Source organism: Psittacula echo, assembly GCF_963264785.1.
Source record: "Psittacula echo genome assembly, chromosome: 5".
NCBI classification, from domain to species: Eukaryota; Metazoa; Chordata; class Aves; order Psittaciformes; family Psittacidae; genus Psittacula; species Psittacula echo.
This window is the reverse complement of record NC_137739.1, coordinates 67,502,024-67,527,703: the sequence shown is the minus strand read 5'-3', so window position 1 is coordinate 67,527,703 and position 25,680 is coordinate 67,502,024. Positions and strand designations below refer to the sequence as shown.

General features: G+C 39.5%; 1 protein-coding gene across 5 annotated transcripts in view; it reads right to left on the bottom strand.

The window, feature by feature from the left end:
• The window catches only part of KLC1 (kinesin light chain 1), a 54,608-nt gene extending 33,245 nt beyond the window's left edge, over window positions 1-21,363 (bottom strand). For all 5 annotated transcript variants that reach the window (XM_080618630.1, XM_080618632.1, XM_080618631.1 and 2 more), the window contains exons 1-2: window positions 20,978-21,363; window positions 1,819-2,080 (exon numbers count right to left, since the gene is read on the bottom strand). In XM_080618630.1, coding sequence (XP_080474756.1) covers window positions 1,819-2,079 — 261 coding nt within the window. In that variant the 5' untranslated portion in view covers window position 2,080; window positions 20,978-21,363. The remainder of the gene's footprint in view (window positions 1-1,818; window positions 2,081-20,977) is intronic.
• Window positions 21,364-25,680: the final 4,317 nt, after the last annotated feature.

The following is a 25,680-nucleotide window of genomic DNA, read 5'->3' as shown; positions in this document are numbered from 1 at the left end:
TTGAAGTGTTTTTAAACTAAATATTTCATGTGAAACACATGGTGTCCTTACATGAAATTTCTGGTGTTAGAAAAAACACATGAAACCTTTAGAAACTACTTTTTCCTACAAAGACAAGAACTCCACATATTATTCCTAATACCAATCCAAGTCTCCAGACTTCAGAACCTACCTATTTACACATTCAGAATTGTTAATAATTTAAATTACCTATTCTATTCAAAGAGTGGCCATTTTTAACATCAGAAAGTACATTTAAGAGAGTTGTGATAATGGGGTCAACATACTCAACACTGTACAAGCTACAATGGCACACTAAACCCCTTTGTAATCTTACTCTCTAGAATTAACTGAAAGTTTGACTGCTTCTTCAGCAATGTCTGTTTCATTTTTACAGAAGTAACACGCATATCATCAGACCTACATCCATGTCACAAAAACATCTTTAAAGCATTTCCATGTCTAATTTAAATACTACAAATAATAATTAAAAAATCCTACATTGTTGCAACCCAAAGTGTGCAGGAAGGGTAGGTTTATCAGGTTTGAGTGTACCAGTTTGAAGAATTGCTTCCTAACAAAGGCACTAAATGCAGACTTCTTGGCTCCTCACCACCACAGTTCATGAAACACCATGTGGGCCAAACTAGGCAGGAACATCTGCAACTGAGGCTGCTGAATGCAACAGAGCCAAGAATCAGAACTATCTTTTCAGAGTCCCAATACCATGTCAAAATTAGAAGAGACAAGTTACTCATTCATTCACAGATCTTCTACAAACACCCACTAAAGATAACTCTACTATTGTAATTTTATTCCATATCTCTTCTAGTATTTTATTCCAATAGAAGGGATAAAAACTTATACAATATACTAATAAACAATGACCTAGTTTGCACCATAATGTCCTGCGGTTCTTTCTACATTTCCAGGTCTGGTAACCCATACTTGTTCATTCTCTCAGGCTTCAATTCATCATGGTCCAACGCACACAGCTTCGGATCACCAAAGAGTAATAGCTCAACAGCTCAATGAAAAGACTGAGCAGTTACAAAGATAAAGCCTATTAATATAGCGCTGCCATTTTATACTGATGACTGTGTCTCATCACATCAGGTTTCAAGTTTTTGACTTAGTACAAAATACCCTAAAATTGGACTGTAAATATAGTCCTAACATCCTGACTAAACAAACATCTTTTCACTTATCTTTTGTAGACAATACCTTCATCAACTAAGACAGTCCAAAGAAGGAGTCCTCTAAGAGTGAAACTTACTCACATTGTATACTCAATTCTCAACCTTTAAAATGCTTTTAGATTCAATTTTGGTTTAGTAAAATATTCAGTAAACATTAGAGATTCTTGAGATCCAGGAGCATTGTAAGCTATTCTAAAGAATCTCAGAATCAAGAGAATATAAACATGAATTTAAGGTTACAGCAGAGCTCAAAGGTTGGAGCAAATTTATTTGTGTGTGGGAGACCTACATATGCAATAATTTAGAGTTAAAATGCCAAAGCTCAGTTCTTGAGTTGCTTAAACATTATCTGCCTAATGCTGTGGAAAATCTAAACAGCAAATAGCCACTGTCTCACTAAGTAAAGAGGGCTCAATTATGAGCCTCAGTGCTGTAATGCTGAATGCATAACTAGTTCTGTAACACAGCAAGACAAATAGTATCTACCTCGACTAATTACAGCAGTCTTTTTCCTTAACTTACAATAACAACATAAATGTCCCAGCACATTACTAATACTCAGGAAGGCAAATCTTAAGTCCTCGAATTCTGAAATACTTTATTCTTACTGCAATTTTACCTGTGCTTCACTAAGGCCAAGCTCCAGCATTTCCAGTGACTTTCGAATCATGTTTGATTTTTCCTCAACCAGATTAGTTTCATCATCTTTCTTCAAACATTTCAGTGTTTCAAGTAAGCTCTGTAAAATTGAATTGTGTTCATTCTTCAGTGCCTCTAGTCCATTGATCACTTGTTTAGTTTTGGCGATGATTTCATCTTGAGTGAGCTTCTCCAACTTCTCTTCCTTTAAATACACCATTGTGGACATGTTTTCATACATTCTGAAATGGAAGAATACATTAGTTAATCCAAAAGAAAAAATAAGCAATTCTCTATAACTGAATAACATTTTCCATTAAGAAGTCATTAAAACACACAAATTTTAAATGTGTATTCAGAACGCAATTATATTTTTGCACAGCCTTCACAATGCTTCAAGTCCTGAGTTTGAACAATGTTTCAAGTTTTCCAGTTTCTATTTCTGGATTCAACATTAACACTAATTCATAAGCCAAGCAAGAACAGAAAGTAAGATGTATACTACAACACAGAGCAAGTCAGGCAAAAACACCAGGAGGTCTGCATTGGTGAACTGGACAAACTCTAACACAAAAACAAAGCCTACGGAGGGTGGAAGCAAGGACAGGGAGGAATACATAGAAACTGCTCAAGCAGTCAGGAATCAGGTTAGGAAAGCTAAAGCCACAGTAGAATTAAATCTGTCCAGAGGCATCAAGGGCAACAAGAAAGGCTTGTATAGGTATGTTGTTGACAAAAGGAAGACTAGGGAAAATGTGGGCCGTCTACAGAAGGAAACAGGAGACCTGGTTACCAGGGACATGGAGAAGGCCGAGGTACACAATAATTTTTTTGCCTTGTTCACCAGCAAGAGCTCCAGCCACACCAACCAAGTCATAGGAGGCAAAGGCAGGGACTTGGAGAATTAAGAATCACTCACTGTAGAAGATCAGGTTTGAGACCATCTGTGGAACCTGAAGGTGCACAAGTCCATGGGGCCTGATGAGATGCATCCACAGGTCCTGAGAGAACTGGTGGATGAAGTGGCTACACCACTGTCCATTAAATTTAAGAGGTCATGTCAATCCAGTGAAGTTCCCACTGACTAGAAAAGGGGAAACATAATCCCCATTTTTAAAAGGTTAAAAAGGAGAACTACAGGCTGGTCAGGCTCACCTCAGTGCCTGTCAACATCAAGAAGCAGTTCCTCCTGGAAACCATGCTAATGCATGTGGAAAATAAGGAGGTGATTGGTGATAACCAACATGGCTTCACTAAGGGCAAACTGTGCCTGACAAATTGGTGGCCTTTTACAATAGAGCTACAGCACTGGTGGAAAAGAGCAACTGACACCATCTACCTGGACTTGGGCAAAACAGTCCCACACAACAACCTTGCTTCTAAACTGGAGAAACAAGAATTTGATGGATAGACCATTTGGTGGATAGGAATTGGCTGGACAGTTGCACCTAAAGAGTTGCAGTCAACGGCTCAATGTCAAACTGGAGACCAGTGACAAGACATGTTGTTCAGAGATCAGTATTGGGACTGCTGATGTTAAACATCTTTTGTCAGTGACATGGACAATGGGATTGAGTGCACCCTCAGCAAGTTTGCTGACAACACCAAGCTGTGTGGTGTGGTCGACATGCTGGAGTGAAAGGATGCCATCCAGAGGGACCTAGACACAATTGACAGGGGGGCCTGTGTGAACCTCATGAAGTTCAAGTGGAAAGTCCTACACTTGGGTCAGGGCAATCCCAAGCACAAGTACAGGCTGGACAGAGAGTGGACTGAGAGCAGCCATGAGGAAAAAGACCTGGGGTGTTGACTGATGAGAGGCTCAACATAACCCAGCAGCGTGTGCTTGCAGCCCAGAAAGACAACTGTACGCTGGGCTGCATCAAAAGGAGTGTGACCAACAGGTAGAGGGATGTGATTCTCTCCCTCTGCTCTCATGAGACCCCTACATAGAGTACTACATCCAGCTCTGGGGCTCCAAACGTAAGAAGGATGCAGACCTGCTGGACAAAGTCCAGAGGAGGGCCACAGAGATGCTCAGCAGGCTGGAGCACCTCTCCTGTGAAGACAGACTGAGAGAGTTGGGGTTGTTCAGCGTGGGGAAGAAAAGGCTCCAGGGAGAACTTACAACAGTCTTTCAGTACCTTAAGGGGGCCTACAATAAATCTAGAAGGGGTTTTTTACAAGAGCACGTAGGGACAGGAATCATGAGAAAAAACATCCTTTTCCAGTGAGAAGGAAACACCATCTTTATCCTTTTCCACGGGCTACAAAAGCTATTATCACTATGTATTTTGAAAATAACAACTGCTCCCTAAGATTACTTTACATTCATTATTGGAACTCTACAGCTAAATATATGCATTCAATTGCCTACAGGTTAGGTGCAGCAGTTTTGATGAAGTCGCAGCTGCCTCATGCTGGAAAATGCTTAGTAAAACACAACGCTTCCAAGAAAACATTTCACTGTGCAATTCTGTCAGTACCTCATGCACTACTTTAAGGCTGGCAGATATCTAGATGCTTGCCAAATTCAAATGAAGATCAAAAAAAGTTTAGGAACTTGAGTAACTTTCTTATCACACACGCCGTTACTGAAGCGACAAGTATAACACTGTAAAAATACAAACTGAAGACACAGAAATCACTTGATCTGTTTTAAACGTCGCCAGAAAAACGCTCAACAATGAACTGAGGAATTGCTCTTTTATACTTAAGATATTTATATCTTCAGGTGAACCAGGGAGTATAAATTAGAATAAAGTAGGTAAGATTTTTCAAGAGCAATAAATTAGCACATCTATATGAAGCCATCTGGAGAAGCTTCGATAAACTAATGTTTAGATTAATCATCTAAACTGTATTAAAACTCTGTACAGAAACAAGTCTACTTTTAGAAAGCAAAAAAAAAAAATTACAACCACTTAAATCTTGAATAAGAGTGCTGTAAGAAACATGGATATATATGCACCACTTTGTGACAACAGCCAAAGGATGTGGTGTTATGCTCTTGCATTACATTAAATTAAAAAAAAAGTGTCCCTCTTTCTGTTTATGCAGACTGAAAATTACCCACATTGTTATAATCTCCTGCAATACAGTACCTAAAAGGCATACCCATTTGTCATGAAAGAGCTGAACACTACACTGGCTTATTTTGTAATAATCTACTGTCTGAAAACACAATGTGGGGAAGCAGTGAATTTGGTTTTATCACAGTTTAATGCAAGAACTTCACATTCACGAATATATGCAATACAGAGCATATACATCTGTATAAAACATCTGATCTAGCATGGCATAAAAAAAATCAACTCACCAAAACCTGATGAGCAGAATGGTATTTACATATTTCCCACTTAAAACCTGAGAACTATTACCCAGAATGCTTCAATGACATTTTTAAAGTACATACTCTGTAAAATTGTGTATAAAAATGAACTGCAATTTAATATGAGCCAAATTTGCAAATGCATGCTTCTAACATGCACAGTCATATAAGAAATTGTTACGAATTACACTAACTTCAGCATACAACACAATCCTAATTGCCGTCAACTTTCATGCCTTTAATCAACAATTTTCATCCTGAATACAAAGAACTGAACCTTTGATGATCGTAAGGAAATAAAAACAGTAGAGGACACGTAATGAATAGGTAATTCCATTTTGTATTAGTTCTGAGAAATTAGATTTTTAAATATCTAGGTTTTCTACAACATTCCGAAGTAAGTATGTGATCATTTGTCTGTCTTACGTGAACAGGGGTAACAATTCTTCTGTGCGCTTCAGTATTTTGTAGTCATTCTACACTGAAGATGAAAGGCAGGTACATGCATCTATATGTAATACATATACAGACGCTGTTTGAAAGAAATTGCACATTTTAACCACACCAGGAGAAGTTAAATTAATTATAGGTGATGAATACAGACAAATTAACAGCCATTCACCGTTAAGTAAAGGATACACAAAACCAATAAAGTAATACCAAAACTGTATTAGGTCTTGCAATGGTCACACCTTCATGCAAACAGAATACAGTAGCCTGGGAAGTACCTATCTGACATATGAAGTCAGCCACAAAATCAATCACAAACCATTGTTTGGGTTGGAAGGGACCTTCAAGATCACCTAGCTCCATCCTCTACCCCCACCCCCACCCCAGTCAGGACACCTTCCACTAGACCAGTTGCCAAAGCCCATCCAACCTGGACTTGAACTCTGAAGGGACAGGACACCCACAGCTTCTCTGGGCAACCTGTGCCAGTGTCTCACCACCCTCATAATGAAGAAAGAGCCAAGACATCTGTTTGCACAATCACATTTAAGGTGTGAAATGGACACTGATTTGTTACTATGAAGAAAAAAATGTCGTCAGATCACAGAATCAGTCACATAGCTCTGGCTGAATACACTGAAGCTGCAATGGAAGAAGGTTAAGTCAGCACAGAAGCTTTTGAAGAAAGTAAAAGCAGGTTTAAACCCTACAGGACAAAAATATACTTAAAGCCCACAGCAGCAGTAGACCTGATTTACAAATACATGCTTCTCGTCTCAATCCAGTGTGCCAGATTTTTAAGCTACCTCATTCTAAACCAAATATAGCTGTAAGCTTTCACTGCCTCAGACCTACCAGTACAAGCAACTGTACTGGTAGCTGGCATCAAGTCAAAAGCTGCATCAAGACACAGATTGATTTGAAGGTCCATGCAGACTAGAGGAGACTTCTAAAGTCTCCTTTCTTGAAAACTGTTAGAATCCTGATCTCTCCCACTGACAAGAAAGGAATAAATTTTTCTGCATAGGTGTTTTTTGTAGATTGTGTTTGTAAGAATAATTTACAAGGAGAATAACAAATACGTAATTTATCATGTTGTCAGATCTGATTCGTTGTAGGAGCAAGATAAATATGTAAATATCTGATATCTTTTAAGAGTAGCATGGGGTGTGGTGTTCATCAAACAAGGCCATATTTGACTAGGCAATTGTACAATTACTTTTGCATACCCTAAGGCAACAAATGCCATACAGGAAGCAAAAAAGCTACATGTGTGTGCAGGAAGTAGGCATGCACGTATATAGAGGAAAAGAGATAAAACCTACTATGCCCTTCTATTGTCACTTTTCGAAAATGTTAATTCTTTCTTCCTCTATTTTTTCCCTACAGAAAAAAAGGGCATAGTAAAAGGCTTCTTTGTCAGTTTTAGCTCGTATACAAGTACACTAAACTGCAAATTTTACCTGTTAGAGGGCAGGAATTAGACACACTAATTTTTCATTCATTTCACAATTGAAAACAAAAGAAAAAGTAAAGATGCACAAAGGTTTTGCTGGAAAACAGAATTTTGGATGAAAGAAAAAAATATGCAAAGCAGCCAGAGTTGCACACTAGCCAGCTGGCTTAAGCAGTTTACATATCATATTAAATATGTGCCTGCGTAGACCTCGAGTATTACCTTCCTGGTTTATTTACCACAACACACATTATGCTGAAGTACAGAAATCACTTAACACTTTCCAACACTTTAAAAGAGAAATCAAGCATTTTCCTTCAAACACAAAAAAATTAATGAACTTGGACAGATAAATATAAAAAGTCCTACAATGACACCTATTAAAGAGGATTTTGCAGAATTTTGTAACACAGACTCCAGTCAAAGAAGTTGACTGAGAATAGCAAGAATCTGAAGCAAAAAAAGCTCAAAGAAAATAAAGTCAAGCCTACTGTCTTTCAGTCATATAACTGCTCAGATAATCTCATCTATTCTCTGAGATATCATATACAAAAGACTTAAGTGGCTGTATCTTTAATCACTTTAAGTATTTTGTTATTCATAAAACTTTAAAACCAACTGCACCAATAATGCCGACATCACATTTTGTGTCTAAATTCAAACGAATGTAAGACACATCCAAACTAGCTAATTAAGCTCTTCAACTTATATTTAAGGATCTCTTAAACATAAATAGCTTTTTCTACTCCACTGCTTTTTAAAAAGTGTAATTTCCCTACAGATCACCTCAAAGAATGCTTGAACTAACCCACGCAACCATATGAAAATGTCTTTGTGTCGGAAAATTTGTAAAAGGCAAAACATTTTTCTAAGAAACAACAAGGTTATTTGTTTCCTTGACTAAAGATTAAAATGGGTCCTAAAGAAAAATAAACAAAACCAGTTCTGATTTATTTCCTTGTTATGGATCCTTAAGTATTCTCTTTCTCAGTATTGATGTTTTCATTACTTGTCAGATTTCAAGTACTAAAAGCTTGGAAGATAAAATTTTAATGTATCCTGTGTCCGATCACTATTGTTTTAAAAACACAATTTAAAATACAATTAATAAAAGTCTGTAAACTGCTGTGACAAGTCAAAATCTCCCTAACCTTTTCACTGGAACATACACATAAGAGGCAGGATAGCTAAAAACTACAGAATAATGTGTCTTCACGCAAGAAAGAGCAAATCATCTTCCTAACAGTAAAAGCTACAGCAAGACTGGCTCAGGCCATACCTATGGGCCCTGTCATCTACAAGCACTGCAAACTCCACAAAGATACAGTACATATTAATTTGATTTTTTTTTCCTATCTCCAATATCTACCTATCCGTTCACTGTTTTGTAACAACAATCTATACAGGGCTTTTAACCCTAATTTCACTCTCGGTTCCTCCTTAATTAAATGTCAAGGCTCAGTGTCCTACATCTGGCATGAGCTTGTTTCATTTTGTATTAGCTGCAAATTGCAAGTCATTAATGCCCTGCTTAGACCAAGAACACATCTCATTACATCATGGAACGCACCATCTTGCAAAACCGCGAGCTGGTTTAACTGCTAATCTTCATGATGTGGAAAACTGCCTTCTCAAACAATCCTCAAAAGATCACAGGCCTTCCATGCACAGAAAGAAAGGCCACCAACCAAAGGCAAGAGATGAAAAAGAGTCTGCTGAAGGATATGAGTAGTATGTCAAACACTACATTAACTGTTCTCCTTCCTAACAAGGCAGCTCAGCAACACACTAGTCAGAAATGGCAAGGATGAATCACCCACGGATATCTTTCATATACTTAGAAAGGTATTCGTAAAAGGACTCAGATAAGAAACACTATAGTTTGAGTATACTGCTGTTATGGATTACAGTCAGAAATCTCCAAGTTTGAAAGAACAATGGTTACTTATCATTTGGGGTTTTTTGTTTTTTAATATAAGATGTTAATTTTTCTTTCTCTGTGAGGCTACTTATTCTATCACAAGCCATATTCCCATGCATGAGAAAATTTATGATCTTCATCTTTGTTTGACTTGCCCTCCTTTTAATTAAAATTATCCCTTTACACTCAGGAATTTTATTTCAATACATTCATCTCTAACCCCTCAAACAAAAGAGAGTAGCTTTTTCCTCTTGACATATTCAGGACTGTAGCTGAACTGCCAATGTTATCTGTCACTCTTCTTATCATACTAGATTTGAATCCACATATGAGCCTTTACAGAATATAAAGTCATGAACTGCACTTGCAAACAGTGTCCTCTTGGAGGTCAGCCTTAAGGTACACCTGCTGACCCAGTTCTATAAACAGAATACTGCTGCACTTCTGTACTGCCTCAGGCTTCCAAATACACGATCTCCAAAAGTGTCTTCACAATTAAGCATACATATGCACAAGCCACCTTAAAAATAACTCAGTGGGAACACATAGTGGAGGCCATAAATCACTGACCCGAAGCAGGTAAGAAGATGGTGTTGCACATGCGTAGCAACCAACATTAAGCTACAGAGAAGTCCTTTAGAAAACACGATGAGTTTGGGGGAAAAAAAAAGAAAAAAAAACCAACACAGAATTAACCCTGTGGATTCATTTTTCTATCAACTTCCAGCTAGTAAGCATCTGAATTTAAAAAAAACCTTCCTGTGCTCCTTCTCCCAGCCTTCAACTTGGCCCTAACCCTGCATGTAGGAGTCTGCCCTACCACCTGGATACCTTGCATACCTTAAAATGAAGGTATGCAAGGTAAATACTGTAAAAAGGACATCTCTAGTCCTTTAATGTCAAAGGCACATATCCTATTAAAAAGATCAGAATCACGTTCATAGGTTGATCTACAACCTTAACAACACAAGATATCTGTGTTGGTAAGCAAACTGGACAAACGCATACTTTGTAAAGGTTTAACATTTATAAAGGTAAACATAAAAATTTCTGAAGAAATGCACAATAAGCATGGGACAGCTTGACTAAAACATGTAAAACTAAAAACTTCCATATTGGCAGAGATTTCCATCGGACTAACATGGCTGCTGCTCTTCCAACAAGACTGGCAGGTGCAGCCTCTTCTCCACATCACATCAGTGGGAAAAGGCTGCATAGCCACATGTTCTAACCCTGCTTCACAACAGCATCCACCTCAGAAAAACACTGCATCAAACTGTAGGAAACTCCAATGGCCATTAATAAACCCATCCACTGCATTAAACTACGTTTAAGTGAAGAGGATTATGTCCTTGTTTAAGTGAAGAACACAGGGACTGTATACTTGCCTTGATAAACCTCAGAATCTTTAAACATCACAGCCTGTTATATATGAAAATACTAATGCCTTTTAGGATTTGTCTTTGTCTTTTGTCCATGTCTTTGGATTCTTTGGAAGATTACAAAATTACTATGGAGAAGAGCATGCAAACAAAATATATGTGCTAATAAAAGAGATGACAGCTAAAATAGCTCTTATAAAACCTGTAGCAAGGGTAATGCTGACTGTTCTCTTTGAGAACAAGAAGCTGAGAAGATCTGCACCAGTGAGAAAGCACAAGCTATGAAGACTTGCACTGCTGTAGAGTCCTTTTATTTAGGATATCTATAGCATGCCATATCAACACTAATGAGGCATATACTGTTTCTTAGCAATCATATATTTATTTTTGTAAGTAGCAATCTTAGCACTATTTCAAAATAAATACTTTTGCGCATTTTGAGATAATTGACAAAAAAACCTTCAGAGTAATTTCAACCTTCAGTCTTCCTTCTTTTGTAGCAAGTAAACTGTTTTCATTGAAATTATAACTTCCTGCTGAAACAGTTAATTCAGTAAAATAATTCTTATATAGAACAAAACTACTAAGTGGCATAAAAGCATCCTGAAACTATACAGATTATTCTTCCCCTTAAATAAAACGTTATTATGGTGTCAATCCCTTGACAGTACTCCACTGAAGAAACACTAGCTACTAGGTAGCATTTCAATTATCATGATACAATCAAATCTCTATCGTTTAACTGCAGACAATCCAGAAGACCTGTCAAATCTACTTCCAAACTCTCTTTAAGATTTAACCACATCAGTAATTCTATAGTGCTGCAGATCATGGCCAAATACCACCTTACTCCTCCTGCTCACATACTGCACCCTTGAATGATATGGCTACCCTCACACACACATCATTATGCCTTCCCCCAGTATTTGTGTAAAAGGAATCAAGGGAAAAATATCCTCTTTCTGGCATATCTCACCCACTGCATTTTACCTTTCTGAAGTCCTAAAAATAGACAGTGATTAAAACACAGAATAGTCACATAACCTAAAATCACAGTGGATTATTTCCTCTGGGAAGTGGCAGCTGTTTAAATCCTAACATGAGGCTGCATGTATCATAAGCATGTAAGAGAAAAATTTACTCTCTGTGTACATTCCTAAGCCCTTCTACCACCTCAGGTTTCAAATGACACTGCATGGAAATAAGATCCTTCTATGCATTTTTTATCACATCAAAGATGAGTCTTTCTCAAAGCTGAAGCAAGTGAAAGAAAAATTTGACAGGTGCATGTCTAAGGTGGTTTAGTAGATCCAGTCAAAAGTCTAAAGGAACTACACTAAAAGCCATACTTTCACGAAAGTACATGCTTTTTAACTCTTTGTTAACCAAGGTTACTATCATCTGTTACAGGCTGGTGGTACATAACTTCCATATTCAAAATCTGAAACAACATACTTGGTTAACATCCTCAGACCCGTGACAAGATTAAAACCCCATTTTTTTCCAGAATAATAAAATTCAATACAAACGTCTTCTGCTATTTAGCAGTCCTGGGCAAAGAGCTCTAATGCCAATTTGTTAATTTAGTTATGTCCACGCAATTTCTAAAGACAGACTCACTGTGCGTTCTACCCCTTGGAGCAAGGGAGTTGTCTCTTTTTTTTGGTACTATTGCTGTGTCAACAGCAAACAGCGTCTGCTGATCTTCCTCAAAGCCAGCACTTCCTTAGTTTCTTGTAAGCACTAATAAATACTTCCAAGGAGCCACCAACAGACCTCAAGAAAGCAGAGAATTTTGCCTGGTCACTAAAACACTGACAAACGTAGCAGGCTGGGCCACAGTGGACTTACGCTTATGACCACAAAACCCACCTCACTGGATCATCTTAACAAAATTATCACAACTGTATTAAGAGTAGTTACATGAAGACAGAATAAGCAAATGCAACAGAAGGCAGAAGTAGAATAAAAGTCATCATATTTACCCTCAGTTATTAAAAATGCTTGTCACAAGAATCAACAATACATCTGGAAAAATCACAGCTACTTATTGAAAAATATTGTAGTTCAGTATTTTCTAGTTATGAAGACATGCTTCATGAATTACCTACTTAAAGTGCATTGAAAGGAAATTTTGAAAGATACTGTCAAGACAGTTTGAGTTACAAATCCATCATTATTATCAAATTCCAGTTTTTACAGTCAATATTCCAAGAATCTACATTTATTTGTGCGGAAATAGCACATGGCTCTGCATGGACTTGCCAACTTGTGCAATCATGTCTTCAGTGAATCTTGAGCGTTGATAAGACATTTTTATCAGACTGATTCTAGTCAGTGAAAGTGTCTCTGGACACTCTGTTACTGTACCTCTATTCCAGTCTCCATCAAAGTATTTTCAAACTTACTCGTCTTGCAATTTTAAACTGTCAATACCATAGACAAAACATTTTTGGAGCTTGACTCATTTTTCATTGTTATTTTTGGACAAGAACTGCTTTATTGACTAATCAAAGTAAGCTTCTACTTCTAGTATCTATTTATATTAACTCTAAATAGCACTTAGGTAAAAGCACAGGAATGTTCCCATCAAATCGGACTTCTGTAATACATTAAAAACCCCATCAGCTTCCACTTACCACCATCAGCCCTATAATCTTAATCAAATCTACTTTTTGTGGCATACCTATAACCATTATAAAAAATGCACACAGGAAGGGCAGAGAAGGCCACATGTTGCCTCATATTATTGGATCTGTGAGAAGCATTGCTAGCAATTTACTACAAGTACAGATTATGTTGTTTTTATACACTTGAGGACATTGAAGAGAAAGGTTACCTGAACCAAAATGAAAAAGCCACCAATTTCTTCTGCAGACATAAAAGGAACATCCACTAACTTTCTTCAACACACACTAGCCTTTAGGTTTAACAAATCCTTAAATCTGGTTTTGAAGCTATCTAACAGCTTCCACTAAGATGGACAAACTGTGCACAGTCTCCCTTCAAGCTTCAGGAAAAACAGCCCTCTCCCCCCCCCCCAAGTCATTCTTCCACTGAAAACCAAAGAAATACAAAACCACTAACCTAATTCTTCCAAAACAACTACAGAGAGAGAGTTGCATAATTAAATTGTGCAGGTACTGTCCTTAATATTAAGAAGAAATTAATTTACCCCATTAAATACTACATTAAAATTGATATTTTCAATGGTAATCAACAATTATCACTAACAGGTTTTTACATCTTACAAATTTTGTTTCATATGAAGAATAACAAATGATGCGGTCACCTAGAAAAACAACCTCCTATCACTCACTGTTTCTTGCCTGCTACAGCAGAGAGGTGATTTGGCTGTAAAACTGGAAATAATTTCCTTGTTAAGTCCTCAATAACCTGCAGGGTTTATTCAGATGGTCTGAACTCTACTGGGCGAGGAGGTAGAGAGCAGTACAGCAGTCCTTAACCTAGCATTTGACAAAGACACCTTAACATTCTGTGCACACACACCTGAGGATGAAACCACAGTTTTAGCCCCTTCTTCAGTGATCTTTCACATTTACTATTTATCTTTGCTAGCACTGGGGCACTGAGTGCTCCTCTGGGACTCCTAAAATACTGGCTGTGGTAACACTAGTGTGCCAGTTCCTCCATCCTGTTGCAGTACACTACTTTTCTGGTGGACTGACATAGAACAGCAGCACACATTAACGGGAAAGCAGACACAAAAGAAGCTGCATTTTTAATATTATTTTTTAAACCATCTCACTTGGATAAATCTGCTTTGAAAGCATCCCCCTGGGGAATGATGACAGAACAGTCACTTCCCAAAGCAACTGTGCTTCAAAACAACATACCATACACTTGCAGGTACTGCTCCATGTGCAGCCAGACTACAGACCGAAAAAAAAAAAAAAGGAAAAGAAAGGAAAAACAGAACAAGGCGGGAAAAAAAAGGGAGACAAGAAAAAAAAAAAGGAAACAAAAAAGTCAGCAAGATTATTTCCAGCCCATTTGTTAACAACTGGGTGGGGATCAAGACTCAAGATTGAATGGCCACACAAACTACAAGCAGGTGGTTTGAAAACCCCACTGACAGTTGCTTTCAAAATATCTGTTGTGCATTTGCCCTACACCTGCATTCTGCACGAACTCAGAAATTATTTTCTAAGTTAAACAATGTATTCTAACAGAAATGGCAGAAATGTAAACTATTGTGAGAGAAATTGACACTAACTAAGACTTCAGAGCACAGTAACTGAATCACTGATTTGCCTTCATCTCTTTTTTGAACAATGGAAAGAAGATACAATTAAGTAACAGCAAATTACTGGGACACTGAGTCAAAGTCATCCTGTGGTGTCTCTTGCCGTTTCAAAAAGTATGCGATGGGTAACACATCTTTGGAAAATGAGGACATTTGGTTAAGACACCTATCAGTACCATAACAAAAAAACTACCCGTCATCTCTGCAGGACTTCTTAAGCCCCAAGGAATGCCTGCCAAGCACCAGCATTCTGTGTTCCAGAATGCTCCCAGACCAGAAGCCTGCAGGCAGTTTTATCAATTCCTGTTAAAACACAGATCTGCCTTACAGGAGGCACAGCCATCAGGTTCACACACCAAACCTTCCCACTATATACTCTCCAATATGTCACTCCTCAAAATGAATGTATCTTCCTGATGATTCATTCATCCACACCTCTAGTAAGATCTCTAGGTCACTACCATGTGTATCAGCATACTGGCAAGAATCACCATGATCCCTGTGCCCCTCCATATTTCAATACAGTAATAGTTATTATACTGCATGCAACTGGGCTACATTCAGGGAAATGATAAATATAAACAACGGTGCATTCTTATCTCTTATTGCCTTCTGTGTACAGAGGAATTTAGAGACACAAATGGCCACTGCATGATCTGGTCTGGCTTCCTACAAACACAAGATCATCAGCATTCATTCACTAAGGCTATGGTTAGAAATAATACCCTGGTAATGCTCCTCATGCAGTCAAACATTGCATTCGCATCCCCCATCATTTCAACACAAACACCCATTTGTAATGAATCAAACCAAAGATACATGCCTTTCACTGGATTATATTTCAGTCACAAGCAAGGGGACAGAAAAGTAAAAGGACCAGGACACCAACACAGCCAAAACACACCTATTTCCACAGGCTGCCATGCAGTGAGCTGCGTTAACTGAATGAGGACTACATAAACCAGCACTGAGACTGAAGACGAGTTCAACTATATCCTTAGGGTTTGATTACATAATCCTATTTATATCAGCAGAAACATTTTAGGAGGTTGTTGTCCTGTCCCCATCTCAAACCTGTAACCTCCCCTATGTCCTCACAGATTACCACCCCACTAGTTGCATTAATCCAACTACACACAGGCACCCTCTACACTGAGGCGGTGGGGAGGAATCCCACTTTTTTAACCAATCCTTCTCTCTCTAATACACACTAAGTATGATTTGGGGGAGGCAGGAAGGAACATCCAGTTTAAGCATGTGAACAAATGAAATGTTAAAGGTGAGGCTATTGTAAAATCCACTCACAGTGCAAGACTATCAGCAGTCACTCTGAAATGGAAGCCGCTCAAAGTGGAAGAGAAAGATAAACTGTGACTTTTCTACACTATTCATCCTGACATTGTTTGATAAAGGAACACCCATAGATGCGCTCAATCTTAAACGCAACATTCTATTCAGGGAAGAAGAGGAAAAAAAAAAAAAGGGCAAAAAAAAAAAGCAGACCCATGCCCAACACAGAACCTGCCTCCTCCCTGCCAGTCCATAACCTGTCTTACATGCTTTGCCTCAGCTACTGGTGGCTGGAAGGAGCAAACTCAAGATACAACGCAGGAATGCAGCTATTGCAATCCCTTAAAAAGTTTAAAACCACCACCCCATACATGAGTAATGAACAGCATATATATACAAATAATAGCACAGCGCAAGTAATCTTAATTTTCTATTAACATTTAACTACTTGTGCTGTCTCCAGACAAAGCACAAAATTAGAACACTATAAAATACCAGTAGTAATATGCTGCACAGTAGCACAGGATTTAAGAAAACATTTATGAATACAGCATCAGTGTTTGTAGGCAATGCAAATTACTATGAATTAAGATATACAGTTATCTGATGATTCAAAAAGAAAAAATCTAAGTATTGTCCTTTAAAAGGTCTGATTTTTAGATACGACTATTAAAGCAGTACCAAGAAATTCAGCTTTATGTCAGACATTTCTTGACCTTCTGAACATTACTTTCGTGCAACGCTGACTTTTTTAATAGTTCGCTGCAGTACATCACATAGTAAGCAGAGCATAATTAGCCACTATGCCAATCCTACTGACACATAAGAAGTCAGTACTACCACTATACTGCTTACATCCTTTGCTTTCTTCACTTCAAAATTTAATAAAATCAACCATAGTTCTGACACAATTCCAGAAACACAATCTTATTACGATGAATGGGTTTTATGGCAGGTATTTACAAAAGGACCAAAATAGGAAACTGCTCTCTTTTAAGCCTACCTGCAAAAGATATTTTACTGCTTTTACCTGTGAGCAAGACTTGATATTGAGAAACTATATGAATAATCTATACATTTAAGTAGACAATGGAGGGAAAGCATTATTTGGAATATAAGATGACATGATCCCGTGCTTCCTAATTTTGAGCAAAGATGACCAACAGTAATTATTTCATGAAATAAATTCAATTTAATTCTAAGTACATGTCAAAACACAGCTTCCAGAATTAAAATCGTTTCTGATTGAAACAAGGAAAGAATTAAATAGCAGAGTCCATGAGAGATAAGCTGGATTCAAAGAAACAAGCAGTGATTAAATCAACACACAGATACTATTACTTGCATCTGCTTCCTTACCCGACTGAGTATGAAGAAACAGTCAGCTATCAGATACTAATTTTCTTTATATATAATGAGAAATTAGCAGATCTAGTGTTAAGTGTGCTTTAGTGTTCATCCTCTGAGAACAACTCCTTTGTTCACATTCCCAAATATATCATGGGTAAGGGAAACACACATTCTCAGTCCGCATGCTTGCATATTCACTGTGGCCGGACATTATTAAATTTATTGCCTAACAAAAAAACCCACCAACAAGTATAGGGTCATCATATGCCTGATGCTTGCAAAGCACCTCACACAAAACCCTACAGAAATAATTCCTCCATCACTGAAAGCATCCATAATTTTGACTCTGACTCTCTAACAAAGTGCCCAACTTAAATCCCATAACATGAAGGCAACAAAAGCATCTCAGCAAACCTATGACAGCATAAGTGCACCTTTTTCTGGTCAGGCATTTATTAAGTAATTCTTCAAGGGAACTACACTTACTTCTACAACCTGCTTTCAGCAGAAAAACGTTTTACTAAAGAATTTACTGGGAAAGCCTTAATACCTCAAAAACACCCGAAACTGACTGTGACTCAGGATACAACTATTATGATCAGCTCTATTCTGAAGTCAAAAAGGTTTCTTTTTAGAATGAACCATCTGACTGGTACTTAGTTACCATGAAGTATCAGACATCATGTGTGTCATGCTTTTGTTTTAAGGAAAATGAGAGTTGACATTGAAAAGAAACATTTTCCTAAACTTTAGTCAAGGTAAGCATGATGTTCTTACAAAACAACTAAAAAATACTTTGGAAACACAGAGTATTATGCAGACTGAATTAAGAGCAAAGTCTGTGACTAGCAACTTCATTGCAATGATGATGGAATTGGTCCATGTTTACAATACCTGTGTCATACTGAAGAACACCCTGGAGGCAGACAGACTACAAGACATGTCCATTTAAACAGACCCAGCATGCTTGTGCCCATCACTATATGCTACTATGTTCTTCAACATTAAATACAGAAGTATATTTTGCATATTCATTAATTTACTCAAGTTTCCTTATTTTCCACTCCTCTTACAAAAACATTACAACAAATATTTGTACACTGAAATTTTAAAATAATCGTGAGTATGCAGCTGAAGAGATGCTATTAATCGCAGAATAAATCCAACTGCACGTCTGCCAGAGAAGCCAGAGGAAGAGATGAAAGAGTAACTGCACAAGCCTAGCTCTCAAGAGAAATAAAAGCTGCATTAAATAGACTCAGAACTGAATATGAGGCTACAGTATTTCCCCAAACTCCCAATTAAATCAGAGACATATGTGGGCATGCATGTATACACAGAGACACATATATAGATAATCAGAGTATACTGTATCAGGGTAGCACACAAGTGAGGATTTTCTGACACGGCAAGTTCTTCAAAAACAGAGGAAGCAGCTATCGCTCTTATAAGCTTAAGCGTCTGTACAGTATTATTGCATGTCCACAGTATTTTATGTCCAATCAAAAACATTCAGAAGATGATATTCTAGACTCCTGCAAATTTAATCACTGATTTTACATGCAATTCCTCATTTGTCAAAAACAGATCTTTTTAAAAACCAGTTTCCACTAATAAGGCACTGTTAGCATACTATAGAAATTTGACAAACAGTAAATGAGACTGTTTCATGGAATGTTCTGGGGGTAACTTTATTCTCTTTTTTGATTACATATGACAGCATATTTTCTTTGATTAGGAAGTGAAGGGAATCTAAGCTCAAATTGCTGTTAGAATTTCTGATTAGTGGAATTGTCCAGTTCCACCATGGTCCTTCAGAAACATAAAGGTTGCCAAACTTTAACTGCAATATGATGCAGAAGTGATTCTGCATTGTTGTGCGAGTTTCAGGAAGTAACAATTTAAATTGTGTGCATTTACCCACATGGTTCTGCATTACATAAAATGCATATCTAAATGGAACTGCCAGAATTCTCCGTACCTGTTGTAATTTCACAGAAAGGTACTCTTAAACCATGTGTTCACAAAAATAATCGTGTGACTTACAAAATACAAGGTCTTCTGCTCAGAATCACCTGGATCAGCTTTCTTTCTGCTGCCAGTAAATGCTGAATGTGTTACTTTCAATTGTATCTATAATTCCAGGGTTATAATATCCTCTATCATGTTTCGCTGAAGCTTTGGAATTCATAATCAATTAAAATAAAGCTATTTCCCAACAAAGTCTGAAAACTGTGCATTAAAAAAGATGAGGTTTAATTTTCTTGGGGTTTGTTTAGTTGTTTGTGCTGTTGGTTTGTTGGGATTTTTTTTTAATTAAAATCTCGAAGGTTCCTTTTTAGCTTTCAATGCATACCCTTTGGGCATAAGTTTCCTATTTAACTGATGTGCAAATACAAAAGTGGAAGTGAAAGAGGCAATTACTTCTTAGAGTAACTGTTACCAAACCTCCTGCCAATTGCAAGAATGCTAAAATTACACTTTCATTTTATGTATTTTTATGTACAACTGTGAAGGTATCATGAATGACATTTCCTCACCATTTTGCTATAGCAAACTATGAAAACAAACCTTTTTCTAGCTGCTTTTATGTGCCAGTTCTGTATTCTGATTCAATGAGCAGTACCTGAGTACTGCTACTACACTTAAATCATATACACTAATGGAAATCATTAACAGGGGGAATAAAAACAGCGTAAGAGCACCATCATTGATTTAGTAGCCTTTAAAAAGCCAGACGATGGCATTACACTAGGTGATGCCGCTTTGGTCATGAAAATGTTTCGATATGCTTAGAACACAGAATTCAATAAGGAGTCAAGAAGTTCCTTCTTGTGATTACAGACAAGTGCTATGCAGATCTACAAACCTGGCATCTTCTTACCCAAAAATATAAGAAACATGAAGATAGACTGAGTAAGATTTTAAAGTGTCTAATTAATCACTGCCCTAGAGATACAGTTACTAGTTAAGTCAGTTACGTATTTTTGCTAGAATAACCTGTTCCTAATCATTGCTTGTCTTATCTTATAAATGCAGAAATCTTGCCAAGACTTAAGGCTACAAATCGCCTCCGACTACAGCATAGCAGGTGACCTACAACCTATAAATCCGGTCCCCAGTTACAAAACCCAAGAAAGTGCTGTCCTCGCCTCCTCTTTTACCATTTCTGACTTAGCAACAGAACAAATCACCTAAGCTAAACCTGCGCAATAAAAGCCAAGCTCCGCAAGCCCCACCGTAAGGGGTTGGCCTGGACGGGGCTGAGGGGGAGGGCGAGGCCGGCGCCCCCCGCCTTTGCCCCGGGTCCCTCCCAGGGCGGCGCCCGGCCCCAGCCGCAGCACCGCCGGGAGCCAGGAGAGGAGCAGGGGACAAAGGCAGGGCGATCTCCATCCCCGCGGAAAGGTTCCTCCTTCCCGCAGCCGAGCGGCGGGTGCAACTGACAGAGCTTCACACGGAACACAGGAAAACAGCCTCGCCCCCACCGCCCAAGCACCCTCCCGTGTCCGCGCAGGGAAGAGCTGGCTGTCAGCAGCGCTGCGGGGACCCGCCGGCCCGCGCAGCCTTTTGTTGTGTGCGTAACGGCAGATAAAAAGGCAAAAAGATTTAATATCTTCCCCCCGTGTCTCCCCGCACCCCCCCGCCAAACCCCTCCAGTGCCGTCCTGGGCGCGGGCAGCTCCCCTCGCTCACCGCTCAGTGCTGCAGGCTCGGGCGATGTGCGTAGCGCTCGCAGAGGCGGCGGGGCCGCACAGCCCGAGAGGCGGGGGGGGTACGACGACAACGACGACCGGAGAAGGATGTCAGCGATGGGCGGGCAGAAGGGAGGAAGGAAAAGGGTTTTTTTTTTTTGGGGGGGGGGGGGCGGGAGGGGAAAAGGACCCAGGAGAGGGAGGGAAGGAAGCGGGTCAGCACCGCGGCGCCCTCAGTGCCTGCCCCGAGGTGCTGACAGGCGCGTCCTGGCCCAGCGCGGCAGCCGCGGTGGTCGGCGAACACCGCGGTCCGGAAAAGCGGGCGCTGACAGCTGCAGACAGCCGCCACCGCCCGGGCTGCCGCTGCCGCCACCGCCCCTGCGCCCGCCCCGCGCTCCCGCCCACCGCACCGCCCCGCCCAACATGGCGGCCCCTTTCTTCTCCCACAAGCCCCTGCGTGCCCTTCTTTCCCACCGCCCCCCCGATCCATAACGTCACCCACCCCGGATGGGCGGGGGTGCGCGGGTAGGGAGAGAGCGCACTACCACCCCCCACTCCCGTCCGGGATGGCTCTCCCTTCCTTTCCATTACTCGCTCTCTCTCCTCAGCGCGGCATGGGCCCGGCCCTGCCGGGTACCGCGGGGCTGTCCCCGGGGAGGGGGATGCTGGAGGGGGCCTTCATGGGTTCAGGTGCGAGGCCCCACGGGCGGGGGACGTGCTCAACCGTGCTGAGGCCTTGTCTGCCTGACGCGGGTGTGAGTGGCGAGCGAACGCGGCTTTGCGTCAGCGCACCCTCTGCTGCCGCCGAGGTGGTCTTGCTCCGGCGCGGGGAACCGCCGCAGGTGCTTTTTGTGTGGTGTGGTCTCAGGGTCCCGGAAAGCAGTTAAGCGGTTTGCTTCTGTAAAGCGGGGTGACAGCAAGCAAGACTTGTAAAGGTGATGTGCCTGTCTCGGTTGGACACCGCTGGGACAATGGACATGAAGATGGGCATGAAATGCACTCCACTGCGTGCAGCCAGCTCACACAGGGAAACAGGCTGAAGTGCTAATTCCGTAGTGAAAGCCCCTGAGGGCTAATTATGTGCTGCTAATGTATTTCGAAGCCATCGTGTTTGTTCTACACTGAATCAACTGGAAGATCCCTAGTCTTCCACAGGTGTACACATAAGAAGTTAAACTTCCATAAGGACTTTGTGACACTTGTCACAAGAACCATACAGCCTCCAATTTCATTCCCACTGTCCCTAGAGAGAAAGGAACCACCACAGTATTTTCTTCACGTTGCTTTATGTTCTGCTAGATAGAAGTTAAGTGCAGGAATTAAAGATGGAAGGGGTTGGCATCTGTGATGAGAAAACCAAGTATAGCAAAGCATAAAATGTACATTGGAAATCATTACGGAGCAGTGACAGCTTAACTATGGAAGAGTTATTAATAACAGTCATAAGTTAATGGAGACATGGAGGTATTATGGTAAATCAGAACAGGCAGCCTCACCTAAATGGCAATTTCTAAAATACGCAAGGAAAGCAGAGCTTACATCTGTTTGTCCTCACGTACAACACTGAGCAAGTCTACAAAATGCAGCTGAGAGAACAAGACTCAGGGAAGAAAGCAAGGCTCCTAAAGAGAAGCAGGAAGTTGGAAGAGGAATCAAAGCTAATGCTGTTGTCAAAGAGGCAGAAGAACAGGAAGATTCACAGAAGCCCGCAAGAAACAAAACAAAGTTGGGGGAACATGAATTGTCTGCAGACTGCAAATACAGAGTCAGTGTTGGATTTGAAGAGCTGAGGGAAATGAAATACACTTGCTGAATACTACTCACTGGTATCTTACACAGGTCAAGCTGTCCAACAAAAAATAATTGTGATACTATCATTTCAGAGCTACAGCTTCTTGTGTTCTTCATCTCCATTTAAAACATTTCTCTGGCAATTTTGTATTATTAGTTTAAGATAATATTTTAGTGTTGATAGTCAATACAGTCTATGTATAATAATGTGAAACACGTTTGCACAGTAATATGAAAGGGGGGAAAAAGATTGAAGCACATTCCTTTATACAAACTACATTTTAAAAGTTAGTCATGCCAGTTGGTCCACAGGTTCAGAGTATTTTCATGAATTTGCAAGGCATTTAATTAAAAACAGAACATGCCCTAATTACATAATTATAGAAGAGAACTGATTCAAAGGAACCACTCCTGTCTTTTGAATAAACAATATTGATTGCATTCTTTCTATCACACACTTGCCTTAAAAGATTTCCTGCAATTAGCTGCTTACCCAAGGGATCAGAGCATCGCTGAACAAAGCAGCTGCTCCAGCTCTGACCCTGATGCATAATACGCTGGCTAATCGAGTATATGCATGCTGTCCACTTCCCACATAAGCAGCAGCACACGCTGTGAGCTCTCTCCCCCAGGAAGGTTGATTACCTCATGGAACTAAAGTGCAGTATCACTCCCCTGTGTTTATGGCCCACAGCAGAAGATCAGACACAGAAGAGGCTTGGTGAGCCTGCTTCTTCCTCAAGCTTCTGCCTACCTGAAATATCAGAACTTCCTCTCCACTTGGATCTTGTTTTTCCTGTCTCATCTACATAAGAATTATCCAAGTTCATCTAGCAGTAAAAACTACTTACTGTCCACATTTCCATCTTCTTTTAGGGAACTAGTTATGCTACGTGCCCTGCTTTTAGGATTAAATGATCTAGACATGTTGTCTGTAGAATATTCTTTGTCTGCCACCAACAAGCTCACCATGGCTTTCTGGAGACATCAGGGTGGGTATTAAAACCCCCAAACACATTACTTACAATGATGGATTATTTATTTTCAATATACCCATCTCCCTTCTCTCCCGGAAGAGGGAAGGAGGTTTGTAATTCACAATGGGTGAGAAAAAAGGGAACAGTTCAACTTACGCAGCACAAAGCTCTTGAGTTTTTGATGTGCCACAGTGTGAGATACACATGCAACAAATTGATTCAGTTTAACTGACATCCACAAATACAGCAAGCCTCTGTGAAGAAATTCAGGCTCACTTCATTTAAGAAGTGTGGGTAGTTTTATTTTAACATTGTTATTAAAAAAATTATCCTTCTGTCTTAGAGGATCTTTCCTCCAAAAGAGACAAGTTTTTTAAATCTAGTGCTACAGTCTGTAAAATCTATGACTTCATTTTATAAATATGGGCTACAATAAAGCACTACATTGGAATAATTTCAACTGCTGCTGAAGTGCTGTCTAAAAGCATCCTGGCAATAATAACTATTGAAAGGCCAGATTCAGCAACCTTGCTGGCTTTTCATCATGATCACTTGACAGTTGCATATGCTTTCAGTTTGTATTTTCTACAAGAATGTCCTTTATGGAAAAGAGGAAACATAAAAATCAGTGCTCAAGAGTTAGAAGTGTCAGGTACATGGTTTCAGGCACAATTTTAGCCTAATGCCCTTGTGCATATGTGCAATTACTGGATGCAGAGTGACCTTGGTGTCGGGGAATTCAGGCACTTCAGAGTAAAAGGACTGTATTTTCGCTTGCCTTTACTCACTGTCGTAGTCAAGATGCCTGAACAGCTGGGCATGGCATTGAAGTTCTAAGTAAAAAAAAACAACCCTGATTGCGATTCTGCTTCCTAAGTCAATAAGCTTTATTCACATGCAAGTGAATTCTCCTTTTTCAGAGTCACAAGGATTTCTAGGAAACTGCAACAAATGAAAGCCAGTATGCTTTTCCCTGCTGTTTTCTACCCACAGAGAAATAACAAAGAAATAAAACATGCAGTGTTAATTCAACTCTCAACAGGCCATTTCATTAGTTAATTTTTGTTACTCCCTTTAAACGAGCAGGATGCTCAGCGCTGGATAGTAGCATTTTGCTAAGTGGAATTCTTTTCACCTCTCAGCTATTACAGAGCTATGGTACTATTAAAGCCCAAAAGATATTGACTGAAAGGTGTAAGAAGCCTGTTCACTTAGCTTTGAAACAGTTCTGTTATAAAAAAACAGACTTACAAACCTCAGGTGATACAGTTAAAGTAACCACCTGAAAGCTACAAACTATTAGAGAATTTGCATGTCAATATTAATGTGAACATACTGAAAAATAGTTGACCATTTCAACTACATGGCTATTTATATATCCCAATTTTCACTGTTACCTTCAAAGTAGGTAAATGGCCAATGAGCTAATAATTGCAGTCTTTGACAAACTCCTTGCAGTATGTATTTACAGACACTGTTGGTATTTTCCAAGATCCTGCTTTTAAGTATCGAAATTCCCAACAGGTGAAGGGGTTGCAGAAGAGAGCATATGATGATTATTAGGGCTGTATATTTACTCCCTGCATTCAAGAAGTTCCCCCTTCTGTGAGGGATTGTTTATAGCAATACATCCTTACTATGCTCAACCAGCAATTTCTGTTTCTTCTTTACAGCTGCCATACTTACAATTTCATTAAAAGATTGACTTCTTCCTGACTTGCTTTCATGCTCTGTAGTCAGCTGGGAGTTGACTACGAGCACCTTTCTAGTTTGGAAAGACCCTTCTCCATATTCAGTTTGCATGACTTACAGTGCTTAGACATGAAGAAAGATAGTGCGTTGTTTATGCTCCTCTATACTCACTTTTTAGTGAGTTTATTCTCTCTTGGGGTTTCAGTTGCTCATTCAAGGTTATGAGAATTATTAATAATTGCAT